Source organism: Triticum dicoccoides, chromosome 3A, assembly GCF_002162155.2.
Source record: "Triticum dicoccoides isolate Atlit2015 ecotype Zavitan chromosome 3A, WEW_v2.0, whole genome shotgun sequence".
In the NCBI taxonomy this organism is placed as follows: domain Eukaryota; kingdom Viridiplantae; phylum Streptophyta; class Magnoliopsida; order Poales; family Poaceae; genus Triticum; species Triticum dicoccoides.
This window is the reverse complement of record NC_041384.1, coordinates 588,901,623-588,919,301: the sequence shown is the minus strand read 5'-3', so window position 1 is coordinate 588,919,301 and position 17,679 is coordinate 588,901,623. Positions and strand designations below refer to the sequence as shown.

General features: G+C 41.2%; 1 protein-coding gene across 3 annotated transcripts; it reads right to left on the bottom strand.

Annotated features, from left to right (window-relative positions):
• Positions 1–2,751: 2,751 nt before the first annotated feature.
• On the bottom strand, positions 2,752–7,997 carry LOC119269405 (ubiquitin-conjugating enzyme E2-17 kDa-like). Of its 3 annotated transcripts, XM_037551235.1 has the most exons (6): positions 7,840–7,997; positions 6,588–6,627; positions 4,967–5,045; positions 4,184–4,311; positions 3,708–3,812; positions 2,752–3,124 (listed from the first exon to the last, which is right to left on the bottom strand). In XM_037551235.1, the coding sequence occupies exons 1-6, from the start codon at positions 7,995–7,997 to the stop codon at positions 2,981–2,983; spliced, it is 654 nt and encodes a 217-aa protein (XP_037407132.1). In that variant the 3' UTR covers positions 2,752–2,980. The 3 variants fall into 3 exon arrangements, with proteins under 3 accessions (XP_037407132.1, XP_037407133.1, XP_037407134.1); XM_037551236.1 differs by lacking the exons at positions 6,588–6,627; positions 7,840–7,997 and adding an exon at positions 6,078–6,205 and having other exon boundaries at positions 2,755–3,124; XM_037551237.1 differs by lacking the exons at positions 6,588–6,627; positions 7,840–7,997 and adding an exon at positions 6,078–6,145 and having other exon boundaries at positions 2,755–3,124; positions 4,967–5,048.
• Positions 7,998–17,679: the final 9,682 nt, after the last annotated feature.

Genomic DNA, 17,679 nt, shown 5'->3' with positions numbered 1-17,679 from the left:
CTTCTTTAAATTTATTCGTGATTTCCAGGAAAAAAATATTTCAAAAAAAGTCTTAAAAAATTATAAACTGTTTGTGAATTAAAAAAAACATTCGGAAAATCATAAAATGATCATGATTTCAAAAAATTGTTCACATATTATAAAAAACTATCACGGTTTCAAATAAATTTTCAGGAAATAAAAAATGTTCATGATTTTTTAAAAATATCCAGTATTCAAAACATATTAGGGAATTTAAAAAATGTCCATTAAAGTTTGGAATATGTTCACAAAAATTAAAACAGATCCATAAATAATGAACATAATGAACCATCGCAGGAGATCTGTAGGGGGCGCTTCATGATTGTATTCAGTCCCTCGATTTGGATAAAAAAAAGTTTTCCATATCTTGTACACCGTTGAACCCTCAAAAATTGACACAACTTTCTAAGGGTTAATTTTTGTAAGCTATATAAAAATGACTAAATTTCTATTTTGCCTTCATACACAGCTATATTTTTTATACCACATTACTAATTATTATAAACACCTAATATAACACGAAGATGGCTCAGCGCAGTGGCCAGCGCTGCACGCTTCCACCACAGAGACCAGGGTTCGATCCCCGCCTGCCCACCTTTTATCTCTTCTTTTTCGTCTCGCAAGCGCGCCTACTCCTCCCGCACACATAGGCCGGCCCATGTGCAGGTTGCAACGCCCCTGCTTTTATTTCATTTTTTGCCTTTCACGTTCTTATTTCTGTTTTAGTTTTTTCTTCTTTAAATTTATTCGTGATTTCCAGGAAAAAAATATTTCAAAAAAAGTCTTGAAAAATTATAAACTGTTTGTGAATTAAAAAAACATTCGGAAAATCATAAAATGATCATGATTTCAAAAAATTGTTCACATATTATAAAAAACTATCACGGTTTCAAATAAATTTTCAGGAAATAAAAAATGTTCATGATTTTTTAAAAATATCCAGTATTCAAAACATATTAGGGAATTTAAAAAATGTCCATTAAAGTTTGGAATATGTTCACAAAAATTAAAACAGATCCATAAATAATGAACATAATGAACCATCGCAGGAGATCTGTAGGGGTCGCTTCATGATTGTATTCAGTCCCTCGATTTGGATAAAAAAAAGTTTTCCATATCTTGTACACCGTTGAACCCTCAAAAATTGACACAACTTTCTAAGGGTTAATTTTTGTAAGCTATATAAAAATGACTAAATTTCTATTTTGCCTTCATACACAGCTATATTTTTTATACCACATTACTAATTATTATAAACACCGCTACGCTAGGTCAAGGCAAGGCACTCACTCATCGGTCTAGCTCATGCAGTGTCCATCAATGCAGTTTTATCACCGACATTTTTTTCGTTATGACGCGCCTACTCCTCCCGCACACATAGGCCGGCCCATTTGCAGGTTGCAACGCCCCTGCTTTTATTTCATTTTTTGCCTTTCACGTTCTTATTTCTGTTTTAGTTTTTTCTTCTTTAAATTTATTCGTGATTTCCAGGAAAAAAATATTTCAGAAAAAGTCTTGAAAAATTATAAACTGTTTGTGAATTAAAAAAAACATTCGGAAAATCATAAAATGATCATGATTTCAAAAAATTGTTCACATATTATAAAAAACTATCACGGTTTCAAATAAATTTTCAGGAAACAAAAAATGTTCATGATTTTTTAAAAATATCCAGTATTTAAAACATATTAGGGAATTTAAAAAATGTCCATTAAAGTTTGGAATATGTTCACAAAAATTAAAACAGATCCATAAATAATGAACATAATGAACCGTCGCAGGAGATCTGTAGGGGTCGCTTCATGATTGTATTCGGTCCCTCGATTTGGATAAAAAAAAGTTTTCCGTGTCTTGTACACCGTTGAACCCTCAAAAATTGACACAACTTTCTAAGGGTTAATTTTTGTAAGCTATATAAAAATGACTAAATTTCTATTTTGCCTTCATACACAGCTATATTTTTTATACCACATTATTAATTATTATAAACACCGCTATGCTAGGTCAAGGCAAGGCACTCACTCATCGGTCTAGCTCATGCAGTGTCCATCAATGCAGTTTTATCACCGACATTTTTTTCGTTATGACGCGTTAGAAAATCAAGTCGTGATGAGACCATCACATTTTTTATTTTTAAAATGACTTTTTAAAAGTCTCTTATCTCGTCATGACATCACCCAGACATACTTTATGAAATTACATTCTAAAAGTCCTTATCTCATCCTGGCATTTGGTTCATAATTTTTTTCTATCTATCGCACGTGCATAATCTAATAGCTTTTCTCCCGTTGCAACGCACGGGCATATTTGCTAGTAGAGATCATGCGCATAGATATTGATTAAAAACTTGCACAGGTTTTCACAAAATAAAATACTTCCTTCGTCTCATTATCATATTAATTGACGCTGAAATGGAACGGAGGGAGTATAAACTTTGTGACCTCGGCCAAGAGTGCTACAAAAGTTTTGAAGCTATAACTTTGTGACCTTACCTTTCCCGTCATTTTCATGCGATTCACAAATGGTACTATTGTTTTATGATTTTTTTTTGCTAACTTATATAAAAAGTATGCCCCAGAATCAGGATCTTTCTTAGTATTTTGCTGATGCCTAAGTTCACACTACAGCCAATTCGGAACCAACAATAGAGCAGTAACATGACCAGAGAGGAGACAAAAGCACCCAAAGTGGGCACATAACAAACATTTCCAGCCACGGGCACCATTTAGCGAATGGGAGAACCAACACTAGCATAGTTATCACGAGAAGCATATGTCAATTTCATTATGGACTTTGGCAATGATACGTTGATGTTTTGACTACGACGCGATCCTACATGGATCAGGGAGACACACGCGACCGACAAGTAATCAAAGAAAATAATGGCCCAGAGATAGTTTCTCGGGACAGCAACACAATCTTCTGCATGCAAGCAGTGGATACGAGCATGGGCTTCGGATCATCCCATGGCATACTTCTGCGTCCAGCTGCGGGCTGTCGTCTCGTACTTGGACCGATCCGTCTTGTACATGTGGGCAATCTCAGGGACGAGAGGGTCGTCCGGGTTAGGGTCGGTAAGCAGTGAGCAGATTGAAAGCAGAACCTGGTGAAAATAACATTACTGGGAGTTAGTAGTGCAGCTACATTCTGCATATGCAATGCACCAAATGGTAACTGTATTCTGTTCAAAAAATAAATAAATGGTAACTGTAGATTACTAGACCTCAAGGAGAGGGCTGTCAGATGTTTTTATCCCAACTGTACAGTTTTTATTAGGATGGTTTGCAATGTTTTGAGCCCCAAAAAAGTAACTGAGCTTAATATCTGCTAACAATATGATAGCATCAACATGAGGCAACACCAAATGACTGCATTTGGACAAACAATTAAGACTCCGGCCAAAAGGTCATGACAAGGCACGCAGCAACGTTCTAGAACCAGATGGCAAAACATTTAAAACTTTTTGTAGCGTCCATCAAATCACATCAAACATTTACTCCCTCCATAAAGAAATATAAGAGCGTTTAGATCACTATAGTTGAGATTATAAATGGTGTAATGAAGCAATGCAGAGAACTGTAGCTCATCAAGAGTGCTAGACTGCTAGGGCATGTAAATAATTCGTTTACTATGTATATACAGCATATCAGCAAAAGGTGTAAAGGACTGAATTGTTGTGAGAGCACCTTAGAGATTGTCAAAGCAGGACTCCATTGCTCCTTCAGAATGTCGAGGCATATGCTTCCATTGCTATTGATGTTCGGATGGAAGACCTTTGTCTTGAACGATACCTGAAAGAAGAGATACTTGAGAACACAAAGGACGAAAAGGGAAGATTAAAAACAACAACAGGTAGACCCACAAAGTTGAACCTATCATAGAATGTGGTGTTAAAAAAAGATAAGATTCAGCAACAGAATTTTTCTTTTAAAATTAAGAGGTGATATAATAACGATTTCTGCAAACAAATGAGGCATAACAAGATACAGTTGATCCTTAATATCAAAATGCAGGGATGAACATAAATCACAGGATCGAACACTGAAACATCAATGGAACATGAAGAGAGGAGACATACTGACAGTTTGACAAGATCCATCTTTCAATAAAGATGACAAAGATGCAAGGAAATTTGTTTGGCTCAATATTGTTCAGCACTAACCTTCGGAGGCTTGAAGGGGTAGTCCGGGGGGAAATGGATATTCACTAAGAAAACACCTCCAGCATAGGGACTATCAGGAGGACCCATAATGGTTGCCTGCCAATGGAACATATCCTCGCCAGAAGGACCTAAATAAATAGAAACCTATAATAAATTAACACAATCATTTGTGCAAGCAAGGGAATAGTAAGCACTAAGCAGCAGCACGACATAATCCTGATTATAGAAGAACTGATGGTCAATTGTAGTGGTTGTTGATGGCTGCTCATCACTTACTAAGTTGAAATATACTTTAAAGCACAGGAAGACTATATGCTACTAGATACCTTAAATAAAAAAATCAATTTAGCTAGTCAACCGCAAAAAGGACACTGACAAGACAGAAGCTGATATATTGATACATTCTCTTTGGGCAAGAACAGCGAATGAAACTGTGTATTATAATCCAATTTCCTGGATAAGTGACTCAGCAAAATGAAATCCATTCAATGAAATAATACATTTTATCAATGGGTCGATGCCATAAATAGTTCCAGTGGAGTTATGGTCACGCTCAGAAATAATTGACAGCAAGGATATTTGTAGACATTGTGCATAATAAATAGCCTGCTAAAGGCTAACCTTGATGGACATAGCCCTGTAATTTCACCAGAGATGGAAGGTGAATTACTGGTGAATTACGATACACAAAGTTGAAAGCTCACATGACCACAGCACATATCAGTGCTAAGATGCAGACAACGTGGCTAACAGTCATAACTGAATCATAGATCTGGCTCGTACCTGCACTGCATGATGTCGGAGGATCTTTCTGCAAGTCCTTGAGTTCCTTCAGGATACGTTTTGAAGCCATGATAAGCTCCTGCTTTGAATTTTATTTACATGTTTATTAGACTGAAGAATAAGTCATTAACTCTAGAGTTTAAACATGTTTTTGTTCACCACATACTGCAATAAGTTGGCAGCATAAAAATAAACAAAAGGTAAAACAATACAGGTTTATTGCCTCGAAGTATTTAGCCTGACACTGAAGTAACTTCACTACTGACACGTATATATTGCTCCAAAGTAACCTAGAACATAAAGCTTCGATCAAGTAATGATTGGGTGGTAACCTTAACATATTCGTTCAATTACACCAACACAACAAGTTATTTCAAAGCTGGCAAAATTAAACAAACTAGCATAAAACTCATCCTGGGACAAATAATTAAAAAAATAATGTGGTTGTCAAATTAGCATTAACAGATAACGACCTTTAGACAACAGGCTGCCAAACTACATTAACAGGCAAGGCATATCCCACCAGATGAATCCCACAGGTTCACAAATCCATCTGGACATACAACAGATCACTGGCTACGCTAGACACGACGCTCTCCACGCACAGGAAAAAAAGTTGTGACGAGTTGCACTTTTCTGAATCGATGGAGCCTTGAGAAAATCTCAGTCGATTGAGACCTAGCAAGACCGTTTAGCCTGCATCACTGCACACACGATAAAAGGGACAACAAAAATACCTCGCCTCGACAGCCCGCAACTAGACGATCCTAACGAATCACATCATGCAACAGATCGAGCCTGACGATCCAACGGATTGAGCAGGCACACATCCAATCGACAGGCCGATGGACGAATCGCCACCGGCGCACAACAAATCTACGCGCATCACAGGCCATACTACAAGAGAGGCCCCGCCAGGCACCAGGCCACGGATCTACCAAAACAAAATATCAATCCAGTCACGGCCAACGGAATTGGGGGAAAATTACGCGAAGGCCGGGACGGAGACAGATCGGGGTCGGACCCCGGGCTTACCGGCGCCGATCTGCCGGAATCGAGGGAGGGGCGGCGAGGGGGAAAGGCGGGAGGGGATCGGGGGCGGAGGTGCTACCTTTTCTTCGCGGCGGCCACGAGAGGTCGGGATGGAGAGAGAGGCCCTCGCTCCTTTTCCGCTCGGGGTCTTTGCTCCCTCTGTTTTTGTTGGGTGCGCGCACCCGATGCACGGCGTTATATTTTCCTTTCCTGAAATAATTACGGGAAGGAAATCTAGCAGGGGACGAGGCGTTCGGAATACGGTTCTCCTGTGTGAAGGCGATGTCGACACAGTGAGGGCAGAACGGGGAATTTCGGTGGTCCAAGTTACGAACGGGTCAAATTATTCAACTGTATGGAACCTTACCGGTGCATCACATAAATATAGTTAGATTCTTCCGCCTCTTTCTTTTTTCTCCAGTGGTATCACAATTTCTGTACTACCACTTCCGTCTCGAATTATTTGTCTGACATTTGTCTAGATACAAATCTATCTGATAATAAAACGTGTTTAGACACATCCACCGATGTATCTAGACAAAACTAAAACAAATTATTTGGGATGGGGCGAATACACTGTGCTACTTACTTTCTTCGTCAGAACTGACTTGTCGCTGAAATTCCATGTTCTGCGACAAGTAATTCCGAACGGAGGAGTACTTACAAAAGTTTTTGTCGCGCAAGAGGCTTCGTCCAAATTTACGCACGTTCTTTTTTCTCTATTCATTATGATTTTCTTCCTCATGATTTATATTTTGTGGGTAATATTATCCGTCCATCGGATGAAAAAACGCGGATCTGGAAGCATTGAAAACTGCCACGTCAAGCGTGTGCACCTGCCGTTGGGAGCGAGCCTCGCACAAACGATTCCATCTCATAGAAGCTTATCCATCCATCTTCCTCGCCATTCCACAGCCCCCCACTACTCTCACGCCCTTCCCATCTCCATCCAACCCAACCATGAACGGCGCACGCGGGATCGTGCAGCTACCGACGACGAGACCAGGATGTCGTGGTTCCGGGAACAGGGCGGCGCACCCTGCAGCCACCAGTTCGTGTCGCACGGCGCGTGGGGAAGCACTGTCGGGCCGCGTCAGCCACGCGACCAGGAACACTAGGGGCCACGACGACCGTGCATGAAGGGGAATCTCGTCGTTGTGGACGTTCTGATACGGGACGTCTCGGGAACGATCTTTCACGGTGCCAAAGAACTCACAAGGAGCAGCAACTATCTCTCTCAAATGGCAAGGAGCAAGAGGAAAACTCTCAAATATATTACAACGGATAACTAGCTTGGTTTACAAGGATGCAATTCAAACCATGAAACTTGTGAACCTATGAAGAATCACAAGAGAGAACCACAAGGATCCTATATGAATTGAGGACAGGCCCTCCAATCCACACACACGAGATAACACTCAACGATACTAGTGCTCACAGCACAAACACAACCTCACCGGCTGTCTACGAACATAATCTCAGAAATCTCATCCCCCTTCACATGGAACAACTGGGGAGTACTTATACTAGAAGCACCTACTAGTTAGGCGTGAAAACAACTCAAAATGAAAGGTAAATTCATGAGCCCCAAGCTGTAGCAGGAGCAAACTTGTTGAGCCTCTCGCTGTAATTAATTCCTGGACAACTTGCATGGAAACTTGCACAACTTTTAACTCAAGACCTCAAATGATGCACCATTTTTTTGAATAAAAGCTGACTTAAAAGACCATCTTTTCCAGCCTCTAAAACGTGCTAGACCCTTCTAGAATTAATTAGGTTTAGATGGGAAGTTGCAGCTGGAAATCTTATGTGTCATTTCTCCCAAAATAGGCACTGAAAACTTCCCCACTAAGATAATGGTTTTGCCCATGTTCTTCTTTGGCTGCTCTAATGGTTTAACATTTGTGTTAGCATGAACCTCAAACTTTGATGACATGTTCATGATCTGGTCCACATCACGTCTGTTGTGTCGACGCGCGTGGACGAGCACCGATGCCATGTCGGCCACGCGAGTAGGAACACCAGGGGCCGTAGTGTCTACACATGGAGAGGCACCTCCCTATCGCAGCCGCCCGGTTGGTCGACACACGTGGACGAGCCCCTGGTGTTGTTGCTCGTGTTGCCAATGTGCCCAAAATAAAAAAAATGAGAGAAAAGAGAGAAGAGGCAATGTTACTATCCTTTTTTCAGACTTGTGCTTCAAAGTAGCACCAAGATCTTCATGATAGAGAGTTTCCTATTTTGTCACTTATACTGGTGGAAATTTTTTATTATAAAACTTGGCTTGTATATTCCAATGATGGGCTTCCTCAAATTTCCCTAGGTCTTCGTAAGCAAGCAAGTTGGATGCACACCCACTATGTTTCTTTTGAGCTTTCATACACTTATAGCTCTAGTGCATCCGTTGCATGGCAATTCATACTCACTCACACTGATATCTATTGATGGACATCTCCATAGCCAGTTGATACGCCTAGTTGATGTGAGACCATCTTCTTATTTTTATCTTCTCCACAACCACCATATTCTATTCCACCTATAGTGATATATCCATGTCAGACGCTCATATATTGCGTGAAAGTTGAAAAGGTTTGAGAACATCAAAAGCATGAAACAATTGCTTGGCTTGTCATCAGGGTTGTGCATGATTTAATACTTTGTGTGATGAAGATGGAGCATAGCCAGACTATATGATTTTCTAGGGATAACTTTCTTTGGCCATGTTATTTTGAGAAGACATGATTGCTTTGTTAGTATGCTTGAAATATTATTGTTTTTATGTCAATGTTAAACTTTTGTTTTCAATCTTATGGATCTGAATATTCATGCCACAATAAAGAAAAATTACATGGATAAATATGTTTGGTAGCATTCAACATCAAAAATTCTATAGGTAAATACGTCTCCAACGTATCTATAATTTCTGATTGTTTCATACTATTATATTATCTGTTTTGGATGTTTTATATGCATTAATATGCTATTTATATTATTTTGGGACTAACCTATTAACCTAGAGCCTAGTGCCAGTTTCTGTTTCTTCCTTGTTTTTGAGTTTTACAGAAAAGGAATATCAAACGGAGTCCAAACGGAATAAAACTTTTGCGATGATTTTTCTTGGACTAGAAGACACCTACGAGACTTGGAGAGGAGGTCAGAAGACCTACGAGGATACGACAAGCCGTAGGGGTGCGCCCCAGGGGGGCACCCCCTGGCTTGTGGTCCCCCTGGAGGCCCTCTAACCCTAATCTTCAGACTATAAATTCAGAAATATTCCCAAACCATCAGAGGCATCCACGAAAAAACTTTTCCACCTCCGCAAGCCTCTGTTCTCGTGAGATCCCATCTTGGGGCCTTTTCCGGCGATCTGCCGGATGGGGATTCGATCACGGAGGGCATCTACATCAACCCTATTGCCCCTCCGATGATGCATGGGTAGTTTATCTCAGACCTATGGGTCCATATCTAGTAGCTAGCTGGCTTCTTCTCTCTCTTTGACCTTCAATACAAAGTTCTCCTTGATGTTCTTGGAGATCTATCTGATGACCATACAGGAGTTACAGAATGAACAGAGACTAGTTAAGGGTGAGGTGACGATGTGTGTTGGAAGTGATTCTAAGGTTGATAAGATCACCATAACACATTCCCTCTACCTTCGAGATTAGTGTTGGACCTAAATAAATGTTATTTGGTGTTTGCGTTGAGCATGAATAGGATTGGATCATATTTATTGCAATACGGTTATTCATCTAAGTCAGAGAATAATTGTTGTTCTGTTTACATGAATAAAACCTTCTATGGTCATACACCCAATATAAATGGTTTATTGAATCTTGATCGTAGTGATACACATATTCATAATATTGATGCCAAAAGATGCAAAGTTGATAATGATAGTGCAACATATTTGTGGCACTACCGTTTAGGTCATATTAGTATAAAGCACATGAAGAAACTCCATGCAGATGGCTTTTGGAATCACTTGAATATGGATCATTTGATACTTGCGAACCATGCCTCATGGGCAAGATGACTAAAACTCCATTCTCCAGAACAATGGAGCGAGCCAATGGCTTATTGGAAATAATACATACCGATGTATGCGATCCAATGAGTGTTGAGGCACGCGGCGGGTATTGTTATTTTCTGACATTCACAGATGATTTGAGCAGATATGGGTATATCTACTTGATGAAACACAAGTATGAAACATTTGAAAGTTTAAAGAATTTTAGACTGAAGTGGAGAATCATCGTAACAAGAAAATAAAGTTTCTACGATCTGATCACGGAGGCGAATATTTGAGTTACGAGTTTGGACTTCATTTAAAACAATGTGGAATAGTTTCACAACTCACGCCACCTGGAATACCATAGCATAATGGTGTGTCCGAATGTTGTAACCGTACTTTATTAGATATGGTGCGATCTATGATGTCTCTTACTGATTTACCACTATCGTTTTGGGGTTATGCATTAGAGACAGCTGCATTCACGTTAAATAGGGCACCATCTAAATCCGTTGAGACGACACTGTATGAACTATGGTTTGGCAAGAAACCTAAGCTGTCATTTCTTAAAGTTCGGGGTTGCGATGCTTATGTGAAAAAGCTTCAGCCTGATAAGCTCGAACCCAAATCGAGAAGTGCATTTTCATAGGATACCCAAAAGAAACTATTGGGTACACCTTCTATCACAGATCCTAAGGCAAGATATTTGTTGCTAAGAATGGATCCTTTCTAGAGAAGGAGTTTCCCTCGAAAGAAGTGAGTGGGAGGAAAGTAGAACTTGATGAGGTAATTGTACCTTCACTCGAATTGGAAAGTAGCTCATCACAGAAGACCGTTCCCATGATGCCTACACCAACTATAGAGGAAGCTAATGATAATGATCGTGAAACTTCATATCAAGTTACTACCGAACCTCGTAGGTCAACCAGAGCATGTTCCGCACCAAAGTGGTACGGTAATCCGGTTCTGGAAGTCATGTTACTAGACCATGATGAACCTATGAACTATGGGAAGCGATGATGAGCCCAGATTCCGCAAAATGGCTTGAGGCCATGAAATCTGAGATAGGATCCATGTATGAGAACAAAGTATGGAATTTGGTGGACCTGCCCGATGATCGGCAAACCATTGAGAATAAATGGATCTTCAAGAGGAAGACAAACACTGATGGTAGTGTTACTGTCTACAAAGCTCGACTTGTCGCAAAAAGGTTTTCGACAAGTTCAAGGTGTTGACTACGATGAGATTTTCTCACTCGTAGCGATGCTTAAGTCGGCCCGAATCATGTTAGCAATTGCCACATTTTATGATTATGAAATTTGGCAAATGGATGTCAAAACTGCATTCCTTGATGGATATCTTAAAGAAGAGCTTATCACACTCGATCATCACGTTGGCAAATGGATGTCAAAACTGCATTCCTTGATGAAATTTGGCAAATGGATGTTTAACCCGAGTATTCTGGTTGTGTAAAACTGGCTTGCACCCGCTGTATGTGAACGTAGAGCTTATCACACCCGATCATCACGTGGTGTCTCGGCAAGACGAACTGTAGCAACGGTGCATACTTAGGGAGAACACTTGTTTGAAATTTAGTGAGAGATCATCTCATAATGCTACGCCGCACTAAGCAAAATAAGATGCATAAAGGATAAACCTCACATGCAATCAAATAAGTGATATGATATGGCCATCATCATCTTGTGCCTTTGATCTCCATCTCCAAAGCACCATCATGATCACCATCATCACCGGCTTGACACCTTGATCTCCATCGCAGCATCGTTGTCGTCTCGCCAACTATTGTTTTTACGACTATCGCTACCGCTTAGTGATAAAGTAAAGCAATTGCATGGCGATTGCATTTCATACAATAAAGCGACAACCATATGGCTCCTACCAGTTGCTGATAACAGTGCTACAAAACATGATCATCTCATACAACAATTTATATAATCACGTCTTGACCATATCACATCACAACATGGCCTGCAAAAACAAGTTAGACGTCCTCTACTTTGTTGTTGCAAGTTTTACGTGGCTGCTACGGGCTTAGCAAGAACCGTTCTTACCTATGCATAAAAAAACACAATGCGGTATAGTGATTGCTTTTTGATCTTCAGAAAGAACCCTGTTCATTGAATCCGATTCAACTAAAGTTGGAGAAACTGACACCCACTAGCCACCTGTGTGTGAAGCACGTCGGTAGAACCAGTCTCGCGTAAGCGTACGCGTAATGTCGGTCTGAGCCGCTTCATCCAACAGTACCGCTGAATCAAGAATCAACTAGTGACGACAAGCAATATGTATATACCCACACCCACAACTCCTTTGTGTTCTACTCGTGCATATAACATCTACGCATAGACCTGGCTCGGATGCCACTGTTGGGGAACACAGTAATTTCAAAAAAAAAATCTACGCACACGCAAGATCCATCTAGGTGATGCATAGTAACGAGAGGGGAAGAGTATGTCTATGTACCCTCGTAGACCGAAAGCGTAAGCATTATGACAACGCGGTTGATGTAGTCGTACATCTTCACGATCCGACCGATCTTAGTACCGAACGTACGGCACTCCGTGTTCAACACACGTTCAGCTCAATGACGTCCCTCGTACTCTTGATACAGTTGAGTACGAGGGAGAGTTTCGTCAGCACGACGGTGTGGGGACGGTGATGATGAAGTTATCGGCGCAGGGCTTCACCTAAGCACTACGATGATATGACCGAGGTGGGATATGGTGGAGGGGGGCACCATACACGACTAAGACAACTGTCAACTTGTGTGTTCTAGGGTGCCCCCTTGCCCTCGTATATAAAGGAGCAAGGGGGACGCCGGTCGGCCCTATAGTGGCGCGCCCCAAGTAGGATTCCTACCAGGAATACTATTCCTATTAGGTTTCCAACAAGGGAAGAGAGAGGGGAAGGAAGGAGAGGGAGAGAGGGAGAAGGAAAGGGGGGCGCCACCCCCTTCCCTAGTCCAATTCGAACCCAAAGGGGAGGGGGCACGCGGCCTGCCCTAGCCGCCCCCTCTCTCTCTCCACTAAGGCCCATGAGGCCCGTTAGTTCCCCCGGGGGTTCCGGTAACCCTCGGGCACTCCGGTTTTATCCGAAACTTCTCCGGAACATTTTCAGTGTCCGAATATAGTCGTCCAATATATCAATATTTATGCCTCGACCATTTCGAGACTCCTCGTCATGTCCGTAATCACATCCGGGACTTCAAACATCTTTGGTACATCAAAACACATAAACTCATAATACCGATCATCATCGAACGGTAAGCGTGCGGACCCTACGGGTTTGAGAACTATGTAGACATGACTGAGACACTTCTCCGGTCAATAACCAATAGCGGAACCTGGATGCTCATATTGGCTCCTAAATATTCTACAAAGATCTTTATCGGTCAAACCGCATAACAACATACGTTGTTCCCTTTGTCATCGGTATGTTACTTGCCCGAGATTCGTTCGTCGGTATCTCAATACCTAGTTCAATCTCATTGCTGGCAAGTATCTTTACCCGTTCCATAATGCATCATCCCGTAACTAACTGATTAGTCACATTGCTTGCAAGGCTTATAGTGATGTGCATTACCAAGAGGGCCCAGAGATACCTCTCCGACAATCGGAGTGACAAATCCTAATCTCGATCTATGACAACTCAACAAACACCATCGGAGACACCTGTAGAGCATCTTTATAGTCACACAGTTATGTTGTGACGTTTGATAGCACACTAAGTGTTCCTTCGGTATTCGGGAGTTGCATAATCTCATAGTCATAGGAACATGTATAAGTTATGAAGAAAGCAATAGCAATAAACTAAACGATCATAGTGCTAAGCTAACGGATGGGTCAAGTCAATCACATCATTCTCTAATGATGTGATCCCGTTCATCAAATGATAGCTCTTTGTCCATGGCTAGGAAACTTAACCATCTTTGATTAACGAGCTAGTCAAGTAGAGGCATACTAGTGACACTCTGTTTGTCTATGCATTCACACATGTACTAAGTTTCCGGTTAATACAATTCTAGCATGAATAATAAACATTTATCATGATATAAGGAAATATAAATAACAACTTTATTATTGCCTCTAGGGCATATTTCCTTCGTTGATAAGGTGATCAAAGCATATGGTCTTATACATACTTATGGTGAAGTCTGTATTTACAAGAAAGTGAGTGGGAGCTCTGTAGCATTTATGATATTATATGTGGATGACATATTGTTGATTGGAAATGATATAGAATTTCTGGATAGCATAAAAGGATACTTAAATAAGAATTTTTCAATGAAAGACCTCGGTGAATCTACTTATATATTGGGCATCAAGATCTATAGGGATAGATCGAGACGCTTAATAGGACTTTCACAAAGCACATACCTTGACAAGATTTTGAAGAGGTTCAAAATGGATCAGTCAAACAAGGAGTTCGTGCCTATATTGTAAGGTGTGAAATTGAGTAAGACTCAAAGCCCGACCACGACATAAGATAGAGAGAGAATGAAAGTCATTCCCTATGCCTCAACCACAGGTTCTATAAAGTATGCCATGCTGTGTACCAGACCTATTGTGTACTTTGCCATGATTTTGGCAAGGGGGTACAATAGTGATCCAGGAGTAGATCACTGATAGCGGTCAAAACTATCCTTAGAGGACTAAGGAAATATTTCTCAGTTATGGAGGTGATAAAGAGTTTGTCGTAAAGAGTTACGTTGATGCAAGCTTTGACACTGATCTGGATGACTCTAAGTCTCGATCTGGATACATATTGAATGTGGGAGCAATCAGCTAGAGTAGCTCCATGCAGAGCATTGTAAACATAAAAATTTGCAAAATACATACGGCTCTGAATGTGGCAAACCCATTGACTAAACTTCTCTCACAAGCAAAACATGATCACACCTTAGTACTCTTTGGGTGTTAGTCACATAGCGATGTGAACTAGATTATTGACTCTAGTAAACCCTTTGGGTGTTAGTCACATGGCGATGTGAACTAATCACATAAAGATGTGAACTATTGGTGTTAAATCACATGACGATGTGAACTAGATTATTGACTCTAGTGCAAGTGGGAGACTGAAGGAAATATGCCCTAGAGGCAATAATAAAGTTGTTATTTATATTTTCTTATATCATAATAAATGTTTATTATTCATGCTAGAATTGTATAAACCGAAAACTTGATACATGTGTGGATACATAGACAAAACACAGTGTCCCTAGTAAGCTCTACTAGACTAGCTCGTTAATCAAAGATGATAAGTTTCCTAACCATAGACATGTGTTGTCATTTGATGAACGGGATCACATCATTAGGAGAATGATGTGATGGATAAGACCCATCCGTTAACTTAGCATAATGATCGTTAAGTTTTATTGCTCTTGCTTTCTTCATGACTTATACATATTCCTTTGACTATGAGATTATGCAACTCCCGAATACCTGAGGAATACCTTGTGTGCTTTCAAACGTCACAACGTAATTGGGTGATTATAAAGATGCTCTACAGGTATCTCCGAAGGTGTTTGTTGGGTTGGCATAGATCGAGATTAGGATTTGTCACTCCGAGTAACGGAGAGGTATCTCTGGGCCCTTTCGGTGATGTGAAGGAAATATGACCTAGAGGCAATAATAAAGTTGTTATTTATATTTCCTTATATCATGTTAAATGTTTATTATTCATGCTAGAATTGTATTAACCGGAAACTTAGTACATGTGTGAATACATAGACAAACCGAATGTCACTAGTATGCATCTACTTGACTAGCTCGTTGAATCAATGATGGTTATGTTTCCTAACCATAGACATGAGTTGTCATTTGATTAACAGGATCACATCATTAGAGAATGATGTGATTGACTTGACACATCCATTAGCTTAGCACAATGATCGTTTAGTTTGTTGCTATTGCTTTCTCCATAACTTATACATGTTCCTATGACTATGAGATCATGCAACTCCCGAATACCGGAGGAACACTTTGTGCGCTACCAAACGTCACAACGTAACTGGGTGATTATAAAGGTGCTCTACAAGTGTCTCCGATGGTGTTTGTTGAGTTGGCATAGATCGAGATTAGGATTTGTCACTCCGATTGTCGGAGAGGTATCTCTGGGCCCTCTTGGTGCACATCAATATAAGCCTTGCAAGCCATGTGACTAATGAGTTAGTTGCGGGATGATGCATTACGGAACGAATAAAGAGACTTGCCGGTAACGAGATTGAACTAGGTATTGAGATACCGACGATTGAATCTCAGGCAAGTAACATACCGATGACAAAGGGAACAACGTATATCGTTATGCGGTTTGACTGATAAAGATCTTCATAGAATATGTGGGAGCCAATATGAACATCCAGGTTCTGCTATTGGTTATTGACCGGAGACGTGTCTCGGTCATGTCTACATAGTTCTCGAACCCGTAGGGTCCGCACGCTTAACGTTCGGTGACGATCAGTATTATGAGTTTATATGTTTTCATGTACCGAAGGTTGTTCGGAGTCCCGGATATGATCACGAACATGAGGAGGAGTCTCGAAATGGTTGAGACATAAAGATCGATATATTGGATGACTATGTTTGGACATCGGAATGGTTCCGAGTAAGTTCGGGCATTAACCGGTACCGGAACCCCCCCGGGGAGTATATGGGCCCTAATGGGCTTTAGGGGAGAGAGGGAGGGGCTGCCTAGGGCAGGCCACGCTCCCCCAAGGCCTAGTCCGAATTGGACTAGGGGGGAGGGGCGGCGCCCCCTCCTTCCTTCTCTTCTCTCTTCCCTTTTCTTCTCTCCTACTACTACTACATGGAAGGGGGCGAATCCTACTCGCGGTGGGAGTAGGACTCCCCAGGGCGCGCCATAGTAGAGGGCTGGCCCTCCCCCTCCTCCACTCCTTTATATACGGGGGAGGGGGGCACCCCATAAACACAAGTTGATCATTGATCTCTTAGCCGTGTGCGGTGCCCCCCTCCACCATAATCCACCTCGGTCATATCGTAGCGGTGCTTAGGCAAAGCCCTGTTCGGGTAGCATCATCATCATCGTCATCACACCGTCGTGCTGACGAAGCTCTCCCTCGACACTCTACTGGATCGTGAGTTAATGGGACATCACCGAGCCAAACGTGTGCAGATCGCGGAGGTGACATACTTTCGGTACTAGGATCGGTCGATCGTGAAGATATACGACTACATCAACCGCGTTGTCATAATGCTTCCGCTTACAGTCTACGAGGGTACGTGGACAACACTCTTCCACTCTCATTGCTATGCATCACCATGATCTTGCGTGTGTGTAGGATTTTTTTGAAATTACTATGTTCCCCAACAGTGGCATCCGAGTCAGGTTTATGTGTAGATGTTATATGCACGAGTAGAACACAAAGGAGTTGTGAGCATCGGTATATACATATTGCTTGCCATCACTAGTTGTTTCTTGATTCAGCGGTATTGTTGGATGAAGTGGCCCAGGCCGACATTACACGTACGCTTACGTGAGACTGGTTCTACCGACGTCCTTCGCACATAGGTGGCTAGTGGGTGTCAGTTTCTCCAACTTTAGTTGAATCGGATTCAATGAACAGGGTTCTTTCTGAAGATAAAAAAGCAATCACTATACCACATTGTGGTTTTTGATGCGTAGGTAAGAACAG